Raw genomic sequence first — 20,793 nt, 5'->3', positions numbered from 1 at the left:
CTCTATATTTATACTCTTAACTTTGCATCCTTTTCTTTGCTCACTGACTTGTTTGTATTTAAAATTATAAGGAACACAGTGTAAAATCAAGCTTTCAGCTTTCAGAGGTAGCTTTCCATCATAATCCTCACCAATTTGTGCTTGAAGTGTGTGTGATTTTTTTGGAGGCCTGCAATGCTGGTGAGATGGAAGCTTCCTTTCTGATGTCCAATTTGAAAGTTTCTTATTATCAAATTTGATGTTGTTGCATTTAGAGCCATGGAATGAGCCATTTTCTTAAGTAATTATTTTAATATTTCTTGATTAACATTATAGTGGTTTCCTGTTCGGAGATAGATAGCTAGAATTCTCAAATATATTTATGCTGAGAAATTGTCAATAACAATAATTCCATATATTTTAGGAAGGAAATTTAAGTCATAAATATTTAACTTAAAACAAGGAGATTTTCTCCTTTTGAAGCCAAGTGTTTGTTGCAGGCATCGAACAAGCCATAGTCTTGTGTTCAGTGTGCTTAGACGAGAAGGAGAAGAACTGACAAGGTTGTTTATATGTACTGAAGAGTGTTTAGTCAGATCATATCCTTTGTAAAAGCCTGCAAGGAAGATCTCTGCTGTGAAAACTGGCAGTGTTGTTTCTGCCTCATCCAGCTCCGTCTGTTGTGCTTTCAGTTGTCAGTGACAACACTTTGCTTTGCTTTCTCAAGCACTGGTGCTGTGTGCTTTGGGCATCTAGAAGAGGGCAAAGATCCTCCTGTAGTTTCTTTCACTGGAAGTAGTTTACATTTCAGACATACATGGTGTGCTCTTCCTCCAGCTTCTCTTAAACTGTGAGACTTAATTTTTCTGTAGCTTTCTGTAAAAGTGTTCTATAATGGATGTAGTTTAAAACTAGAAGTCTCTTAGACATACTTTGCTGTCCCTTGTCTTCATGTGTTCCTGTGTTTTCTTTCTGGAGTACTAAAGAGTGCCAAAACCTTAAATAATTCACAATTGCATGATGATTCACCATGTGTGAATTGTATCTACTACTTTTGGATGAACTTTAAAGCTTTAAGATACTGATTAGGGAACTATCACGATTCATAGAATGGTTTGGATTGGAAGGGACATTAAAGATCATCTAGTTCCATCCCCACTGCCACAGGCAGGAACACCTTCCACTAGACATCTCTGGTCATCCTCTTCTAGTGTCTCACCATTCTCACAGTAAAGAATTTCTTTCTAATATCTAAACTAAATCTGCCCTCTTTAAGTTTGAATCCATTCCCCCTTGTCCTGTGACTACAAAAAAAAGTCCCTCTTTGTAAAAAGTCCCTCTCCAGCTTTCTTGTATCCTCCTTTAAGTACTGGAAAGCCCCAGTGAGATCTCCCCGGAGCCTTCTCCAGGCTGCAGAGCACCACTTGTCTCAGCCTTTCCTCATAGGAGAGGTGCTCCATCCCTCTGAACATCTTTGTGGCCTCTTCTGGACTCACTTCAGCAGGGCCATGTCCTTCCTGTGCTGGGGACCCCACAGCTGGGTGCAGCACTGCAGGTGGGGTCTCACCAGAGCAGAGCAGAGCAGAGAGGCAGAATCCCCTCCCTCACCCTGCTGCCCACGGGGCTTTAGATGCAGCCCAGGACGGGTTTGGTTTTTGGGGCTGCAGGTGCCCATGGCTGGAACATGCCCAGCTCTCACCCAGCAGCACCCCCAGGTCTCAGCACGGCTGCTCTCGGTCTGTTCATCCCCAGCCTGGACTGGTACCGGAGCTTGCCCCAACCCAGGTGCAGCATCTTGCACTTGGTCTGGTTAAACCTCATGAGATTCTTGAGCTTGTCCAGGGCCCTCTGGATGGCATCCCATCCTCTAGGTGTGTCAGCTGCACCACTCGGTGACACCGCTCAGTGTCATCTGCAAACTTGCTGAGGGTGCACTCCATCCCTTCGTCTGCGTGACTGATGAAGAGATTGAACCCTTGGTGTGGTTTAGCCCTCTGCTAGGTTGACTGAAACACCTCCAGAAAAATGGAATATTGCCTTCAGCCATGTCAAATTACTTTGATAGTTTGGTGAGTTGGTGTGATTGAAGCACATCCTGGGCAGCTGGTTACGAAAGACGTGACTTGGCAGTGCCCTTGGGTGAGCACTGGTGCACTCATCGTGTCCCACAGAGATCTGCTTTAGTCACACGAGCGCTTCGCTGGGCGGAAACCTTTGTGTGCCTTTGTCAGCACTGTAGTCAGGTGGCCATGAAGCCCTCTTGAAGGGCTGGGGATGCTTTTAAGACTAAGAGGTGTCGTAATTCTTCAGAAGAGACTGTCCACAATGTGTTGTAAATTAATTACAATGTTGGCATCAACAGCAGAATCTTACAGCAAAGACAGCAAACGTGAAAAGCTTAGTGCTAAATATGTCAGCAAAAAAAGAAACATGGACATCTCCCACTTTTTTCTTGAACTGAAGGTCATAAGTAGCCACATAAAAAGGCTGTAATTTGTTTTGTCTCAGCTGTTAGGACATCAGAACACAGCTTTTATGGGATCAGGTCTGTATAGACATTTAATGGAAACGCACCAAATTATTTGGCTTCACAAATAACATTGGAACTGTTTTAGCAGCAAATTAAATACTTGCCAAACGTTGTCATTTTGCGACTGAGATGTCCAAAATACACAGCAGCTAGCCAAGGTGATTTGGAAACTTCTTGTTGCCTGTCCAGATTGTTTGACTTGACATTGTCACTTAAGCTGGGAACACAAAGGTTAACTCCTCACCGGTTCCAGGAATTAAAGACAAGTGGTAGCTCTTAATAGCAGGCAGTATTTTCTAAAACATAATAATAAAGCAAAAATGTTGATTTTAACTACTACAAAGAGAAGAAGATGAATGCTGTTCTGAATGTGTCACATAGTTACTGTTCCAAATAACCAGTGTTTATTGCACTGGGGCTATAAAATGTTCCTTTGTCCCATTTTTGCTTGGCTATCTCTCATCTTAGCTACTTCATTTCTTCCTCTTTTGGTCTGCCTCTCCCTTTTTTGTGCCTCTTCTAACTCCAGTTTTCTGTTTCTGATCATGTCTCTAGAGGGGCTTTGCATTTCCATTTTGCATTGAATGCTTCATTGTTGCCTCTACCTTCTGCATAATTTTACATCTGCCTGTAATAGATTTCTTCATTATTTGGCTTTTATATTATTGTTGGTATTAGTGTATACATCACTACTCCATTCTGAGTTAAACAGCCAATTTTAGTACTGCAAATTGCAAGTGAGAATCCACTTACAGTTACTGAGGTTTGATTTTGTTATTTTAACATTTGCCTGTGGTACAGGTGCTTTGGGAAGGACCCTCTGCTGCTGGTTCTGATGCTCCTGGAATGATTTCTGTCTGCAAACACCACTATGTGTCTTGCTGTTGAGAGTTTGCTGCTGGCTTTGAGGTGAGGGACCGCTGTAATTAGTAACGTTAACACAGTTTTCATCACAGAATCACCCTTCACTTGGGTTGGAAGGGAACTTCAAAGATTGTCCAGTTCCAACCTTCCTGCCTGGGGGGTTGGCAGGGAACTTTCCACTCAACCAGGTTGCTCAAAGCCCCATCCAACCTGACTTTGAACACTGCCAGTGATGGGGCATCCATCTGGGCAACCTGTTGCAGTGCCTCACCATGCTAACCATAAAAAAATTCTTCCTTGTGTCCAGTCTAAATCTACCCTCTTTCAAATGAAAACCTGTCATCCTGTCACTGGGTTGACCTTGGCCTGCTGCCAGGTGCCCACCCCAATGCTCTACCACCCCCTGTCCTCCCAGCACCACAGGGAAGGAGAAAATAAGATGGATAGAAAAAAGACCTGTGGTTCACAATAAAGGCAGTTTAATAGAGAAAAAGCAAAGGCTGCACAAGGAAACAAAGGGGAAAAAATGTATTTATTCTCTCTTTTCATCAGTCATTGTAAAAACGAGGAATCAAGGGTGTGACATGGAGTCCTGTTTGTGCTCCCAGCTTAGAGGCACCTGCATTGCTGGCAGGAGCAGAGGGGGTTTAGGTAGTGCCAACTTCTGCTGCCTTCTTTCTGGTACACATACACAAGCTAGATGAAAAATGCAAGCAAACCCACTTTGACAGTAATCTGGGAACCCAGGTGGGACTCTGTGGGCTCCCCACCTGGCGAGTGAGGTGATGGCATATGACACAGCCAGTACTGGGTGAGGTCCCCCAATTGTCCTTGCAGGAGCCACACTTCCTGGGAAGGTACTGGAACTGGGGACAGCATCAATCGTCAGGGGTTCAGTAGGTAAGTAAAATGGGGTTCACTGGTGACAGAAATTCTGGATAACTAGAAGAAAATGGACAGTACTTCAGGACTGCCATCAAGCTGGGTGTAATTCTGTGTCAGGATGAGTGGCTGGAATGCTGGAGGGGAGACCCTCCAAGCACTGGCCCCTCTGATAGGAGTCACTTGACCTTCCTGCCTCCTGTGTGATACATTGTAAGGCAGAATTGCTTCATACCTGCACACAATTCCCCATCACCTTCTTGTCCAGAACAGGACAAACTGGAAATAATTTCCAAGATCTGTTGCTCTATCACCTCCCCAGGAATAGAGGTGCAGTTGGCAGGCCTAGTGAGGGTCCTGGAAAAGGAGAAGGATTTTGGTGTGCAATGGTTGAGGGAGGAGTAACACCTGGATGGTCTTTGCTTTCTAGGAGGAGTAACAGGGTACGGTTGGGGAACTGTCTGTGTCACAAAGGGAAAAAAAAAGGAAAACAAAGCAGCCTGTGGAAGAACTGGCAAACTGACAACAATGGACATGGAGAAGGCTGGAAGGCTGAGATATTACATTAATTTTCTGCCTCAGTTTTCACTGGCAACCTCTCCTCTTATGCCTCTTGAGTCAATGGCTCTCAAGGCAGGGCCTGGGGAAGCAAAGTCCCTCCTACTGTAAGAGAAGATCAGGGTCGAGAGCACCTGAGGAAGCTGAACACACCTGAGTCTGGGACCTGGTGAGATGTGTGCTAGAGTCCTGAGGGAATTGGCTGGTGTAGTTGCCAAGCCATTCTCCTTGACACTTGACGTCATGGAAGTCAGGTGAAGTCCCAGGTGACTGGAAGCAGCCTGTGGAAGAAACAATCAGTGAAGTGCTCCCAGGTTCACAGGCAGCAAGCACAGGGAATGTCCTCGAGCACAGGCTCCTCCGAGTGCCTCCAGTGTGAGCAGCAATTGCCAGTGGGATCCGGTGGGAGTTGTGTGTCCAGGCACCAGGATGCACATTCCAAACCACCTGAATGGGCAGCACTTGCTCACAGGACACCAGCTGAAAGACCTGCAGGGTTAGTTCTGGCTGGGGAAGGGACACTGGGACACACTGGAAAACCCTGGCCAAGCCCAGCCTATTCACGCAGCTTAGCACCAGGGTGTGAATGCTGGAGCAGCTGTGGGTTCCTGGTGCTCTGCAAAACTTCCCTTCCTGGTGCCTGACAGTCCCCTGGGCAGTGGCACTTGCCTGCTCTCTGCTCCCCGTGGTGAGGACATGCACAGAACCAGCCCTGACAGGAGTGTCCTCATTGCTGTCACCACCAGTGGTGCTCTGACATGGCAGAGTTGCCCTCCAGAAAGCCCTGGGGCTTTTCTTAGGCTCTGCAGGGGCCCACATGGGGACTTAATTGACCTCCAGGGTGCTCTGAGGCCTCACCTGGGCTTTGCTGGGGCCTCTTGGAGGCCCCTGCTGTCCTCCACAGGTCCTCCCACTCTAAAAAAGTCTAAACATCCCCAAAAAGTAACTTTTAATTAGAAATTCATTTCTGTAGATAATCTGGAGTTTGGTATAGGCTACATTTATTGAAGCTTTTTAGCCCCACCCAGATCATCTTCCTTCAAAATAGGACAAAACAGGACAAAATAGGAGGGCATCAGGGGAATCCAGTGGGCCTCAGCAAAGCCCAGATGAGATCCTGACTCACTAGGGAAGGCGACCAAAGCAGAGGGGCAGAATCCCCTCCCTGGCCCTGCTGCCCATGGGGCTTTGGATGCTGCTCAGGGCACGTTTGGCCTTCTGGGCTGTGTGTGCACAGCGACAGCTCATGTCCAATAAACCACCCAGTACTCCCAGGTTCTCCTCTGGGCTGCTCTCAATCCGATCACCCCCTGCTCTGCACAGACACTGTGGATTGCCCCAGCCCAGGTGCAGGACCTTGCACTTGGCCTTGTTGAACTTCATGGGGTTCACGTGGGCCTCCAGCCTGTCCAGCTCCCTCTGGACAACATCCCTTCCCTCAAGTGACTCACCTGCAGCACTCAGCTTGCTGTCACCCTCACACTTGAGGAGGGTGCACGGTGTGGTAGCCGAGCTTATCGGGGCCCTTCCCTTGGTGCACGTGGACAGGGCAGGTCAGCACCTGCCATGGCCTTCCTGGCCTATGAACGTTGCCCTTTATCACTAAGTTGTGGGGGCCTGTTAGGATTTTTAGCATAACTCATTGCTGACATTGTAAACTAACTGTTCTCCATCAAAACTCAAATTTCATTCACTTGATGTTCAAGTTCAGATGTTGTCTGAACCAACACAACCTGTTTTCCTGATCCAGCTGAAATTAACTCACAGTGGTCCTTCTGGATTATTAGCTTGACCCCTACCTCCTTTTCATTAGCTATGTTCTCCAAAACTTTTGGAGGCAAATTGTCTTGCCCTACAGAGGTGAAAAGAGCTCCTTCATGGACTTCACAGGTCATGGCTTGAGGAAATCAAGGTCTACAAACTTCTACCCACATGCCCTTCTGTACCACCCCATCTGGGCCACAACAGGACCAGAAATGAACCACACTTAGAAGGAAAATCTTAATTAGTCTCTTTGGACACCTTAATTCTGTTCCTGCTGATTTCTTCTTCTTTCTGTTTCTTCTTCATCTGGACTTTGACTGCATGGGATTAATTCAGCTTTTGAAAGAGAATAGAGTAAGGTGTACGTGGCAGGCAATAGAATATGAAGAAAAAAGTATTCTCTTTTATTTGAATGGTTGCTATACTCAGATAAATAAGTAGAATTATCATAGGAATGAAAATCAAATTTCCCTTCTCCCCAAGGAATCCAAAAAATGTTGCTATGTACAGAATTTACAATTATATGCAATAGTTGATTATTATTATGGACTCCAAAATTTGGTATTACTGGTTAAAACACCCATATTGAAGCTAGAGCAGGATGTGTCCATCCTGTACCTCTCATAATGTTCTTTAAACTTTACAGGTATGCGTCCAAAATGATTGCTCTTCCAAAGATGAGAAACCTTCTTCACCTGCATACAGTTATCATCATCCACAGTCTACATAATTAAATTGTATTCCTTTTTGAGCAGGTGAGAAGTCAGGGAAAACAGGCCAGAAGTGCAAATGTATTTAGGGTTCTGTTTTCTGTTGGAGGCATATGAAAAACAATACAAAGCAGGTGTGGAACAAAAAAATCTACTGATAAATCAACAGCTGTTAGGCATCTTGGTAACTTTGGATGGAAATCCTTTGTTTCATTAATTTTCTTACTTTTCTTACTGTACTTCTTACAGAAGCTTCCGTAGTTTTCATGGATTATTTGGCAAAAAGTTTTTCTGGTTTGGTTCAAGTTGCTAAACCTCTGTAACTTCCTTTGTAACTGTAGTCCATGAGCACTAGAGACACCCAGTTGACCTTTAAAAATTAGAGGCCACGAAGAACTCGGTGGTATCTCTAACTTCAGGTTCAATCAGACGACACAGAAATTATTTTAAAGATCCATGTGCAATTAAATGAATTGGAACTCAGTCCTGGTGTGTTAGTAGTAGGAATTTGCTTCTTTAACTCAGCTTCATTTTCCAGTCTGCACCTTCACAGCTTCTCTGCATAAGGAAAGTTGCCCTGAGCTGGTAGGATTGGAGGTTTGTAACCAGGTGTGCTGGACACACCCGTGTTGCTGATGAGTGGAACTGAACTGGGGTGAATGTGTCTTCCACAACCAGAACTGTCGGACTCCATCCATGTCAAGGGTACCAGGTCCCTTCCTGAGAATCCTTGGGAACAGCCATCCTTGCTGTGCAGCTCAAGGAGAGAGCTCTGAGTGCTGTGGCAGGACCTGTGCTTCCCTGCCAGCCCAAAGACAGTCCCCATAAATCAAGATTAAGTTTGATGAGAGCACAAAGGTATCCTGCTGCTGCCATGGAAATGGCAGCCTTCAGTCTCCTTATTCAAGTGCATAAAATGCATAGTAGTAAACTGTGCACTACCCCCTTCCTGTTGCCTGGACATAAGAAAAACTGTTACTGTCCTTCTGGTGCACAAATAAGCTGCCAGGGGCAGGTGACAGGCAGCAGCAGTGTTGCACTCTGAGCAGCACTATTCAGATGTGTTCTTCCTGGGATCCTGATGCACCTGAGGTTCACACATTAGCAGCCTTGGCTTTTTAATCAGGGAAATGAAGCATCCATAAGCAACAAAACAAGAGGCTTGAAATCATCCTCATTTGTATTATACAGAATTTCTATATTCATCAGTACACAAGTGATTGCTAAACAGGTCCTCGCTACATTTACTTGGATTTCCAAACAAGGTGGTTATTATGCAAACAGGTTAGCTTTGTGGAGGCATCTCCAGGATGAGCTTAACCCTGTCCTGTTCGGTTCCTCTTGCCTGAGCCTTATAGGTCTGTAAATGTTCATGTTGTTATAGGGAACTGTGGAGTTTTCAGCCACGTAGTGTGGCTGGTAGTAGTTAGGCTGGATGGCCTTCTGTGGAGGCGGGGGCGTGAACGAGACATAGCTGTGGAAGGAGTTGACTCGCTGCAGAGGTGACTGGGGGCTGAAGTTGCTGTTGAACATGAGAGTTCTTGGGGCCTGCTTGCTCTGGTGGGTGCTCCCAGCGGACAGGCTGCTGAAGGGGTCGGAGAGGGTGTTGGCGCTGCCCTCGTCGCTGCAGGGGAGGCTGCGCGGGCGGGCCCAGCTCCGGCTGAACAGGAACGGGAGGCTGCGCGGCGGGGTCTTGGGGCCCCGCACGGGCTTGGACAGCGCGTACAGGTGCCGGAACTCCTCGTCAAAGAGCTCCACAACCTGGCCCGTGAACTTGGAGAGGAGGTTGCGGTGAACCTGGCCACACAGCCACGTGAAGCTGGAAGAAGAGACAAGGTAAGGGTTAGAGTTAACGCCGCCGTCAGGAGCTGCAGATCCCCCGCAGGGGTGATGCGATAGGCAAATGTGTTTTACTGCTGAAGCTTCTTGTCTAAACACAGGATGAAGATGGTGTCGAAGTTGAATTTCAGGTCAGTTCACATCAGTGCTCTTTAACTTGGATCAATCTTTGTTATTGCAGCTGCCTCTAAAACCTTCAAGAAACCTTGCAACGTTATGCAACCTCCTGAAGGGAGTGGTGATCCAGATCCACTGCAGGGACAAATGTCAGATACAATACCCAAGGTGGCTGTTCCATGGAAAGGAGTTTAGACCCTTCTTTTGGGGACCTCTCTTCCACTCACAATGCTTAAATTCAGGTCTTATCTGCACACACATAAATTGTACCTTGTAACCTGCAGGATGCCATTCTACTTGGTAACTCTCAGCCATTCCAAGTGACATCAAAAAGACTAGGAAAAAAGAACCATCCTTTGTTTCCATTTTTTCCATAATCTTTCTGCATTGGTCAAGAGAACACTTAAAACCTCAACCTTCCTGTCACATCGCATACCACAAAGCAACCTGCCACACCTGACAAATGCTTGTTTTCTTCACTACAGAGAAAATGAAATTACAAATATTTCCTACAGCATTTCCAAAAATAAATGCAATACTTTGCTATAAAGTAAGGGAGAAGCACCACAATAGTTTTAATTCTGGTTGTTCAGAGACACACCTTGGGGATAACCCACAACTTTTAAATTATTTTTCTTTTATGTGCTTCCCTAATCCACTCAGCAAACATAAATTTGTGCTTTCATAAAGCCACAAGGCAGCTTGATTGTGTTGCACAGGCTGCTGTGTCTGAGCAGCAGCAGCAGCAATAAAATGAATATAGTTGAGAGAATGAAATGTAATTACTCCCTGAACTGACCAGGGCTTGAGCTGTGCAGCAGAGGATACAGAGCAGCAGTGGATTTGAATCTCAGATTATTCTGTGTTGGCAAAACTCTGCCATGGTTATTCCTGTGTGACTTTATTAGCTATGCTGGATTTGCACAAGGGCTGCTGAGAGCCAGATTTGGCTGTAGGTGTGTGCACTTAAAATCTTGTCATGTTTTGATAAAACTCCTGTGAAGCTCAGTGGGACTGACAGCCTGAGCTGATACTGAGGCAGTAAGACAGACAATTTACACCTGCTTGTCCAGAGCATTCCTAAAGAGGGTTGGGTTTGAGGTATACAGTGATTTTACACTGTTGCTTCAGGAGCAGGGGGAGGAGTGAAGAAATCAGTAGTTCAATGCCACTGGGCACCCATACAATTTATACTGTACATTTTATGATTGGACATGAAAACACATAATAAGTTACCAAAATTCAGGTACTTCTCATCCACTGTGTTCAAATCATTCTAAATATGGACAAAACCTTGGAAGCGAACATAAAGAGCAAGCTAACTACCTGCCAGGAATCTAACATCTGCTATGCCAGCTCAACATTGCCTTTATTCACTGAGCAGTGCTCTCTAAACCTTTGCATGCCCTTCATCTAACTGTTAAAGAGACAATAGATCAGAAATAAATACAAAAATGCACACATTTTTTCTAGGATATCTATATTGAAGGTTACAAACTCATGAAAGGGCTGAGGTCCAAAGTATCATGTTTATACTTTATGTGCTAGAGATAGATCTAGTTTATAAAAGAAAATTTAAGACAGAAATATAAATCAATTACACTTGTAAATGGCTGTTAAAAGCATAACAGAATCAGAGGAAAAAAATCTGTTCTGCCCAATGTTGATAATTTACTCCCATATGTATCTTCCTGGAGTACCTGACAGACAGATAGTTTGTGGGTCATTGATTTTACCTGTAACCCTTGTAAACAGAGAAAGATCAAATGAATAGCCCAGAGATTCTCCAAGAACCAATGGCAAATGGGTCAGCTCAAAGTTACAAGGTAAGATCTTTGTGATTATAGACAAACACTTGTGGACTTGTTGTGTAGTGAGTCACAGCAATTTACAGTCTGTGTACTTTGCTGGGGAACAAAACAGAACTTGGCATGAAAGATTTCATTGGCTTAATTCTAAGAGAAAATGCATTGTTTAGATTTTAGGCCTTGTTTTGCTCCTTAGTTTACCATTCTGAATGCTCTTTTGGGACAGGCTCAGAGAAGTCTGTTATTGTCACCACCTGCCCAGAAGGATCACTTTTCTCCCAGATTTTTTTGGGTGAGGCCCATCAAAAGAAGAGAAAGCACAAAGAAATGATGCCTGGCTTGGGGCCAGTGCTGTATCATAGATTCAGTCAGAGATAGATACTGCTCAGCCATCTTTCCAGGGCTTTGTCCTATGTCCTGTTACAGACCCTCTCATTTATGATGTTCTCAATCAAATCCCACCTCTCCTGTTCAGCATTGGACTTGTTTTATAGTTGGTGTCCTCTCTGCACTGCTGGAGCTGCAGTTCAGTAGGGATGTTCTCATCCCTGTGTTCACAGAGCTGCAGCAATGTGCTGCACAACACCCATGGAATCTGAAATGGAAGGAAGTTTTCTTCCTTCTGGGGTTTTCAGGTGGGCTCAGGTTTGGGTTAGCTTGATGTTAGTGTTGCCTGCTGGTGGATAACCTGTGTGGGAGAAACCTGCCCCACCTGAAGTGACGCTCCTGGCAAAGCATGGCTGTGTTAGCTGTTAGGTGCTGACTCTGAAGAGGCCAGTGGCTTTCAGAGTGGCAGCCAGGGAGATACTCAGCTGCCCTGGGGATCAAGGTCTGTGCTTTCTGCTGTTTTCATTTTGCCTTCTTTAGGAAGGCTGAGTTCATGCACTATCTAATTTCAAAGTCCTTAAAAAATGGAATAACTGTTACCATAGGATGAGGTAGAGTGACACAGAGACAGCAAAAAGAAATACTGCATTCTAACCCCTCACCACAGATACTGGCAATAAAAACTGAGACTATGTCCTGAAGGGCTATTTTATTTCCTCAGCCTGTTCCCCCCACCACTATTACAACTATCAGGCAGAGCTCAGCACTTTGGTGAAATTTGGTATTGTATTTTAAAACCTTTGTATCAGTTTTAAGATATACTCCAATTTGATTTCCAGCAAATGAATTGCAGAATAGTTTTAGTCTGTTTCACTCAACATCATTCTTGTTTATACCTGAAGAGGTTGGTGGATAAGATTTAAGCATAACAAAAATCTTTCAGGTTAATAAAGTGAGAGCTAGCAAGAAATGCCACATACTGGTAGCCAGCTATAACCCATGTGAATTGCAAACTGGTGCTGGATATGCTGAAGTTAAATAGTTTTTAACAGTTTTAAATACATTTGTTCCTCACCACCCTCTCTGTTTGTGTGCTAGATATTTTGTTTGTGTTGTGGCAAGGTACTTGAGATTAGAAGATACTCAATAGCAGTAGACAGAAGTGACTGCACAGGACTTCAGGTGTTTTTAGTGTTTTTGGTATTGAAAGAGAAGCCAAAAGGAAGCTTCTTGGTCAGAGAAAAGAGATCTTGTTCTGTCCTTCTCCCACACATCCTTCACTTCTACTCTATACAAGTCTTTTGTTGGATTTAACACATCTTTGACCAGGGATGAAAAACCACCCAAAACAACAAAAAAACAAAATAACAGTCAATAAAAAACCCCAACCCTGAGTGTCCACTAAGTTTTGTCTGGTTAATTTGGGAATGGAATGAAAAGTGGGTGCCTGTGTTAGTGTACATCTGAGTTCCTGCAGCCCATCCCCAGAAATTCATTTTTTCCTTCATTACTGTAGTTCTGTAGACTTCCTGGTGGCCCAGTTTTATCAGACCAGGGGCATTTAAGCTTCCAAATCATAAACTGGGATTAAGAAAAATAACCGCATCCTTTAAATTAAATATTTATAACCTCTTGTATTTTTGTACCTGGATTTCTAGGATACACTTGGTCATTTGTGAAACATATCTATGTAGCCATGATGCTCAGAAACTTCATTTATTTGATACAAGCTCAGTCTCCTGAAATTCCCTGACCAGAGGATCTAGGATCTTACTTAAAAATCCAGTTGTTGAGATGCTATATCCACTGCCTGAAATAATTACAGCAGCACAAACAAAACAAACAAACAAACAATGTAAAAAAGGGGGGAAATGCAGGTAGAGTAGTTACGTGGATATATACTGGCTACCTGTTAATAAAACACACAGAAAAACAGTAAGTCTCTGAAGTATTTCTGTTTTACCTTTAATCACTAAATTTGTCATATGAAGAACAAATCCTCAGATAAGCTGAGTGACATATGCTGCATTAAGGGATCCCGAGGGAGACAGAAATGTATCATGCCTCATGATCACAACACTTGAGAACCTTAACAATGAGGAAAGCATAATATTAAGCTGTACACATTTCTAGCTTTGCCCCAGGGCTGCACTGGCAAAGTTGTTTACATTAGTTTCTGAACATTTAAATTAAAACCCATGCTCCATAAAGAATTAAGAGCAGATTTAAAGCAAGTTAAGTAGATTTTTGAAAAATGGCACATATTTGAAAACATGAGGTGTTTTTTGTTAAACAAAAGCTTCTTACCTTACAAAGATTTCCATGGCACTTTTCTTGGGGAGAAGTACTAAAAAATCATAAGAAGTACCTAGAGATGAAGTGCAATGGCTTATCTCACCTGTAAGATCCAGAAAGCACATATCTCCAGTCACAGATCAGAAATTTTTCTTGAATTTGTCCTGAAAATTTCCTGCCTGACTTGGCACAGTAAACTTCTCCAGTAACACTGCGGACTGAAATATTCTGTAAATAAAAATAAAACTGAGTGAATTACTTTTTAATAAAAATCAGACAGGGAGGGTCCTTTTCCCCACTGCCTTTAGCTCTTCACTGCCCGAATGTCAAATTTCTTTATGGACTCTCTGATGTGATATTTGAAGGTTTGTGTCCAGAAGACAAGGTCTCTCACTTGCCAGGGCTTCCTTGTTTCACTGGGGATATAAACCTGTGTGGAAGCTCATGCAGGTGGAGCTGAGCTGTGTGACAGTAAGTGACCCTACCCAGCCAAAAGGAGCACGGATGTGTCCATAGCTGGGAGCAGCCTGCTGCCTTCCACTGACAGCCCAGGCACAGTCTGCTGTAGCTGGATATTCCTTTGATTTACATTGCCTGTGCCATGCCAGAGCAGGGCAGAACCTCTGCTCCTCCAATCCTGCAAGGACACACGTGCAAGGACACACTCTCCTAGCAGTGAGGGTTTACAGGCATGCAAACACTTATGAACATGCATTATTAATTTCAGCTCCTTTATATATTTGGGATGGAATTCAGCTGTTGAAAACCAGGTGTCTGGTGTATGTGTAAGATGCCCTCAGGTCTCCTGTGTGCCCACAGCTGCCATTCCAGAGGTCTGTGGCCTCTGCAGTATCACCCATCCCCAGGGATATGCCATAGGAGCTCTACAGCATCTCAAGCAACAACTGAAATAATCCCTAGGAGGGGTTCTTTTAAAGCCAGCTCCTTCTGACAGAGATGAAGGCAGATTAAATTAACAGCCACCTAAATTTGAGAGCTTTTAGCACATATTATCAGAAATGTGTTAAAATTTTAAAAGAGCTTTAACACATTTTATCACAAACCACCCAGTGCAACCAAGCTATGACTATGCAAAAGAGTTTTGTGCACCTTCTCCCTGTGGCTGCCAGGCCACAGCTGCTGCAGAGCTATTAAACAGAAGCAGCTCTAATGCCTATGTTAGATAACTCTACTAGGGAAATCTAAGTCCTGTTTTAAGACTTCAGGGTCAAGATTACTTTCATCTGGGAACCTAATGGAAATGCCTTACCTTTCTATAATATCCATGGGAAAACGTAGGCATCTTCAAAGAGGAATTGGGTGTGCTAACACCACCCCAGGAAATCTCTTGCACCCTTTTAATTAGAAGGTGGACTGACCCTGGCATAACCATGCTTCTAGCTCAGAGTGCCTGCAGTTAGGCAGACAACTCTCAGCCTAAAAGCTTCACAGAGCCACAGTACCTTGAAGAGATCCTCAGAAATCTGCAGCTTGTCGCACATCTCCGAGAAAAGATCGATACTGCCATGATCGAGCAGCAGGTAGACAAAGACCATGCGCTTGTTCGCTGCCTCCAGGAGGTCACAGAGAATCTCAGTGTCTGTGAACACATCCATCACAATGGCTAACACCTTCAGAAAGAGAGCACAGGCATTAGCAGAGTCAATTTACATCATTTAAGGTCGCTGTGAGGACACTGTGATGTAGTTTGTTTGTTTAAAAAAATATTCCAATAACCACAAATATTTAGTTATATGTGGATATTTTTTTCTGTTTTTCTCCCTATAAGTGCCTGAATCATTAAACTGATTAAACATATTGCCTCATTGCTTTATTCCTCATCTAAAGCCAGTCTAACACACAACATATGACATGATGATATGAATTTGTAGGTGAGATTTCAGCACTAGGAAATACATTGAAATACTTACCAGAGAATGATAAGAATGTGGCTAAATAAAAGACCATATCCCTTTCCACACGGGTCACTAGGTGTCATAAGCCACATTCAGCAAAAATCCCTGGATGATGCTTTCTGTTTTATGATTTACACCTGGACAGCTCTGGCTTTAAAAAGCCTCACCCTGTTGGTGGTGGTGGGGTGATAGACTCCAACAGCTCCATATTTTTTAAAACACTGATTTATAAACTAACTGTTAGAATTTGATCACACATCCATGCTCCCCAATACACAACTGGCAGAATATTGTAAAAGTCTCAGGATTGGGCATAAAAGCCCTGACAATTGTTTAAATGCACAGCTTGCAGCCAGTGTGGATCAAGAGAACTGTAAATGTGACATAAAACCAGCTCCAGAGTAGAAAGTGCTGGTCTTGTCTGGTGTCTGCTACTGCCCATGGAAAGGGTCAACTCAGCCCAGCTATTACCTGACTTATCTTCAGGAGGTGCTTGTTTCTCCACTGACTGGAGAGGGAACTTTGATAACTGTGCTCATGGGAGATCACCTTCAATCAAAACAAACTTTACAGCATCTCTCTAGATCTCTCTTACTAACTGCTTCCAGCTTGTTCTGAATCTTGCTCCAAAGCCTATGCCCACACCTAACAGCAATCTTATTCCCCTTGCCACCATGAGGATATCCTACAAGACCAGGCATATCCTGTGCAGCCATCATCCTCTTTGTGCTGCCAAACTATTCATGGAGCAGTGAGGATCCCACACCTTCCTCCTGCTGCCAAAGCCTGGTGCTTCAGAAAGAGCTTTGCCATGGCTTGGTAAGCACAATTATGTCAAATATCTCATATCCACACTTCCTGTTAATGCCCCAGCTCCAGACTGTTCTATCTGGTACTGCTCTTTACCACCTGTTCCCAATTTATACCTCTGCATCTGACCTTTCTCTCTTACTTGCAGTACTCCTAATTTCTTCTGCCTGAATTCCATTTTGTGATTTGCACTAATTCCACAAATGTGTTAAAATTGTAGCATCCCTTGCTAATCCTTTGCAGTTTGAGATCATCCATAAACACAGTCTTTATTATGTTATTTAATTTTTTAATGCATATATCAAATGCCAGGCTATCCAGGATGAACCCTTACCAGATGATAATTAATAACTAGTGCCATTGGAAAACTGTGCTCAAAAAGCAGTTCACAAATTTATTTAAATGACACTAACAGTGTCACAAACAGTGATACTGTTAGTGTCACTTCAGCACACTCTCATAATGTAAATTAGATTATTAAGAAGGTCATGTGAACCATGGGTTTATATTACATTTCCCAATTTTTTGCCCACAAGTTTTTTCTTTTTGGGACAGAAAATTGGTCTGGGTTGATATTTTACCTGATGCCTATTTTATTATTCCAGAGACATTTCTTCTGCTTCTGCATCTTTCTGATGCCTCCAACTTAAAAGGAGTGATCTCTAATTCCGCTGGTGTGGTGAGCACTTGTAGGCTTTGAGAGAGCAGTTGCCAAGGGGGATCCTTCTCCCCTGCCATTACAGCCTGTGTTAGCAGGGCCAGCACCTGCCCTTGCAGGGGAATAACAAAGTGGAAGGAATCCAGAGGGCTCGGAAGTCTGTGCTGGGCAGCACTATTGCATCCTGCCTTGGCTCCTGACCATTCCTGGGTGAAACTGCTGCTGCTCTTTTATATAAGGGTAAAACTCCTGGATGATCGTAAACACAGCCCTGAAGTATCAATTTATTTTCCCCCAGGAAAACAAGAGAGCTGCTAGAACAAACATGACATCAGTTTTCAGTCCCCCCTCCAGCTGCTCAGTTCCTGGTTCCCCAGAGTGTGGGCAGCCTGGCTTTGGCTTGTGGCTGGCACCTCTGTGGCACCACCTGTGTGTAGTCAGAGGCATCATCTGCACCTTTCCCACATGCCAAGTTATGCTGCAGTCTCCCTGTGGAGTCCACATGACATTTTAACTGATATAGACAACATATTAGGGATGAAAGGTCTATTTTCTAGATAATTTCCTTCCTCTGGGGATGCCTGCTGACATACCAGACACATATGCCTTTCTTTGGCCTCCCCTTCACCCACATCTCCCACAAATCCTCTTGAACAATTCCTAATGGCTGAGAGCTCACTTAGGCTTAATTCTCATTAATTGTGCAGTGGTGTGAACAGATAAAACCATCCTGCTGGGGTGGGGGTACATGAGAAGGGACAGAGCCGAGCTGCCCTTTCTGCAGCACATTTAATCCACTGAGCAAATGGGAGGTTACAAGAGAGAAGAGGGAATACTTTTTTAAGCCACCAACATAAAAAAAAAATCTTGGTATGAGTTAAAAAAAATATTTAAAAAGCACTGCCTATGTTCAACAACAAGGTCTTCATAGGCACTTTCTAGAGCAAAGCTATACTGCAATGCACAGGGCTGCCTTGGATTAAACACCACGTTCACCTGAGTTTGTAAGAGCAAGAAACAACTTAGTGCAAAGGGAAAGACAATTCTCTCCTCATACCTGAGTGGTCTTGTGGATGTAGCGGCGTATGATGTCTCTAATGTTGCTGTTCTTCTCTGTTTGGAAATACACAGTGGCGGTGGATTTTTCCTTTAAATAGGGCTTCTCTGCTGTAATCCATGTGTGGAGCAGAGCCGGCTCGCTGCTGTCAGAAATGGTGGGGAAGTAGGTCCCCGAAGGCAGTGACCCGGCGTCGTTCTGCTTTGGCACGGCTGCCCCGTCCGCACCTGGGGACTCCTGTGCATAGTAGGACTCCCTGGCGTTATCCTTGATGTACTGAGCTTCCACCGAGGAGAGGAAATCCACCTCACCCTCTCTGCTTAGAGTTTGGAGGTAAGAGTCGGTCCCACCATCCAAGAAGGCGTCGGTGGCCAATCTTATGCTTTCGTTGTGGCTGAAGTCCACTTTTGTCAACTTCGGGGACTGGTTCTTGATATCCTCCAGCCTCTTCCGTATCTTGCCCATATGTCTGGGGTGGTTCATGGCTCTTTGTCGCAGCAGCCGATCTGCCGGGCAGGCACCATGCATATGCGTGCCACAGGCAGTGCAATCGTCCTTCTTGTTTGAGGACTGCATTCTGGCATGAAATCGCCTCGGCTGAACGAATTAACTATGAATAAAAATAAAGAGATCTTATTACCACAGGCAAATTCACACTCCCTGAATTTGTCTGTACAATTATCTTCAAAACGAACCTGACGCTTGCTTCTCAGGTGCTGGTGTACTCCGGCAACAATCTGTTTCCAGATGGGACACAAATGCAAAGCTGATTAGATTGCTTATCTGAGAGGCACCCACCTCAGCCCCAAGGCATACGAAGAATTCGAGTCAAATTTACCACGGCCGTCGGATTCGATTGTATTTCCCTTCCTGTCGCATCCTGTGAAATATGAGTGAGGAAAGCACTCAAGCAAAAGCAGGTAGGCTCCCAAGCATCATTGCACAATCTTCAAAACAGCTTGAGGCATCTCTATCTTCCCATAGTATTCGTTAGGGAGAAAAAACAGCTCGGATGGTGAACTGGAACAGAGACAGCAGCCATGTCCATGGGTTCAGAACAGCAGAAAGGGTCATGGGCTCTGTTCTGCACCTACATGCTGCCAGGCAGGCTTAAAAATAGATGTGAAGTTCGTCACTGTGCCCCGTCCGAAGTATGTTGCTATTACCATAGACGATTCACTCATTTATTTCTTTAAAGCTTTGTGACTACGCCATCCTATTAAAAGTAAAATACCCCTTCCCAAACATCCTGAATATTACGTGGAGGGAGGGTTGTGAGCTGGCCTCAAAGCATGAGAAATACAAACACTCATCACTTGATTGTGCACATTTAAGACTTTTTTTTTTTTTGTAGTGATGGTTGTTGGTTTTTTTTTCTTCTTCTTTTTTTTTTTTTTTTTTTTTTTTTCCTTCCCAGGCTGCAGCTGCCGGAGTCACGTTGGCCCCGTGGCAGCTCTCTGCTGTGTCATTAGGGGGATGGAGGGCGGGTTGCAGCGGGGTGACAGGCCGGAGCCCGGGGGCAGCCGGGCCGGCCGGTCCGACCGAGGGGAGGCGGGGCGGGCGCACCTGCCCGAGGTGTCCGTGCCTGTGTGCGTGCCTGGCTGCAGCGCCACGCCTGACACATTCCCTCACGGCGGGGCCGGCCCCGGCCGCGCTGTGCCCGTGCCACGGCTCCAGAGCGACGGCAGGAGCGAGGCGATGCGCCCGCCTGGGCTCTTGTGAGGGCTGCCGAGGCCGTGTGAGGGCGGCGAGCGGGTCCCGCCGCCCCGGCCTCGGGAGCTGTCTTCAGGGACAGTTGTTCAGGGCAGCTTCACAGATTCTGGGGCTATGTCAGGTGTCCTGTGGGGTGGGGGGAAGAAAAAAATTCATACGTGAAGATGAGACAAAGATGTACGAAACGCAGAAGAGTATGAAATGGCTCGGATATTAATCCCGGAGCGACCACGTGGGGCCGAGCAGGGGCGGTGGCGGGGCCGTGCTGAGCTCTGGGGTGATTTTAAAACCTACCCCGACCCTCCCTCCGCCCCCAACATCCGCCCGCAGCTGCCAGACGCGGCCGAAAGTCACTAATTATCGCCTGACCTGTTCTGCGCAATTAGGCCGAAAATGATGCCATCTAATTACCCTGACATGCAGGATTGAGCCCTGCCAATGCCGATCGGGGCCAGGGACGGCCCTCCCCTCCTCGGCCGGGAATTCTCATGGCCACCCCGGTGTCCCTCAGCGTCACCCTGGTCCCCCACGTGGGCACGGCGGGGCTCCTCACAGGTTATACTATGGTGCCTCACACTGCCACCCCACATGATCGCTCCGTGTCCCCGCACGGCCAGCACAGGACCCGGCCCGGTGGGAGCGGTGTGGGCGGACGAGGGGCCGGGCCGGGCCGTGCCGTGCCGTGCCGTGCCGTGTCCTCCCGTGGCCCCGGCGGGGAGCGAGGCCGCCGGCAGGACCGAGAGCCCTCACGAAGAGCCTGCTCTCAGCCGCCTCGTTAGCGCAGTAGGTAGCGCGTCAGTCTCATAATCTGAAGGTCGTGAGTTCGATCCTCACACGGGGCAACGGCGGGCAGCACTTTTGCTCTCGGCCGCCTCCCCCGCGCTTTTAGCCGCGACAGACCCGCACGACACCGCGCTCCGAGCCGCTCGGGGACCTCCAGGCCGTGCCTGTCGTGATTTCCGAAGC

The 20,793-nt window shown here is 45.6% G+C and overlaps 1 protein-coding gene, 2 long non-coding RNA genes and 1 other non-coding gene across 6 annotated transcripts; 3 read left to right on the top strand and 1 right to left on the bottom strand.

Moving 5' to 3' along the window:
• The first annotated feature begins 3,199 nt into the window (after positions 1–3,199).
• Positions 3,200–7,421, top strand: LOC135284569 (uncharacterized). Its single transcript, XR_010349866.1, has 2 exons — positions 3,200–3,418; positions 7,224–7,421. It is a non-coding gene; the product is annotated as an uncharacterized LOC135284569 (long non-coding RNA).
• Positions 7,422–7,551: 130 nt separating this feature from the next.
• On the bottom strand, positions 7,552–19,086 carry FAM83A (family with sequence similarity 83 member A). Of its 3 annotated transcripts, XM_064396066.1 has the most exons (6): positions 18,953–19,086; positions 18,810–18,851; positions 18,115–18,724; positions 15,137–15,304; positions 13,777–13,901; positions 7,552–9,106 (listed from the first exon to the last, which is right to left on the bottom strand). In XM_064396066.1, exons 3-6 carry the CDS (start codon positions 18,688–18,690, stop codon positions 8,560–8,562), a joined length of 1,416 nt encoding a protein of 471 aa, XP_064252136.1. In that variant the 5' UTR covers positions 18,691–18,724; positions 18,810–18,851; positions 18,953–19,086; the 3' UTR covers positions 7,552–8,559. The 3 variants fall into 3 exon arrangements, with proteins under 3 accessions (XP_064252136.1, XP_064252124.1, XP_064252142.1); XM_064396054.1 differs by lacking the exon at positions 18,953–19,086 and having other exon boundaries at positions 18,115–18,874; XM_064396072.1 differs by lacking the exons at positions 7,552–9,106; positions 18,953–19,086 and having other exon boundaries at positions 13,773–13,901; positions 18,810–18,946.
• LOC135284576 (uncharacterized) lies at positions 17,323–19,359 on the top strand. Its single transcript, XR_010349867.1, has 2 exons — positions 17,323–18,447; positions 18,828–19,359. It is a non-coding gene; the product is annotated as an uncharacterized LOC135284576 (long non-coding RNA).
• Positions 19,360–20,596: 1,237 nt separating this feature from the next.
• TRNAM-CAU (transfer RNA methionine (anticodon CAU)) lies at positions 20,597–20,669 on the top strand. The gene has a single exon. It is a non-coding gene; the product is annotated as a tRNA-Met (tRNA).
• The last annotated feature ends 124 nt before the right edge of the window (positions 20,670–20,793 follow it).

Source organism: Passer domesticus, chromosome 1, assembly GCF_036417665.1.
Source record: "Passer domesticus isolate bPasDom1 chromosome 1, bPasDom1.hap1, whole genome shotgun sequence".
NCBI lineage: Eukaryota > Metazoa > Chordata > Aves > Passeriformes > Passeridae > Passer > Passer domesticus.
Note: the sequence above shows the minus strand (reverse complement) of the source record. Positions and strands in the feature narration are given on the sequence as shown.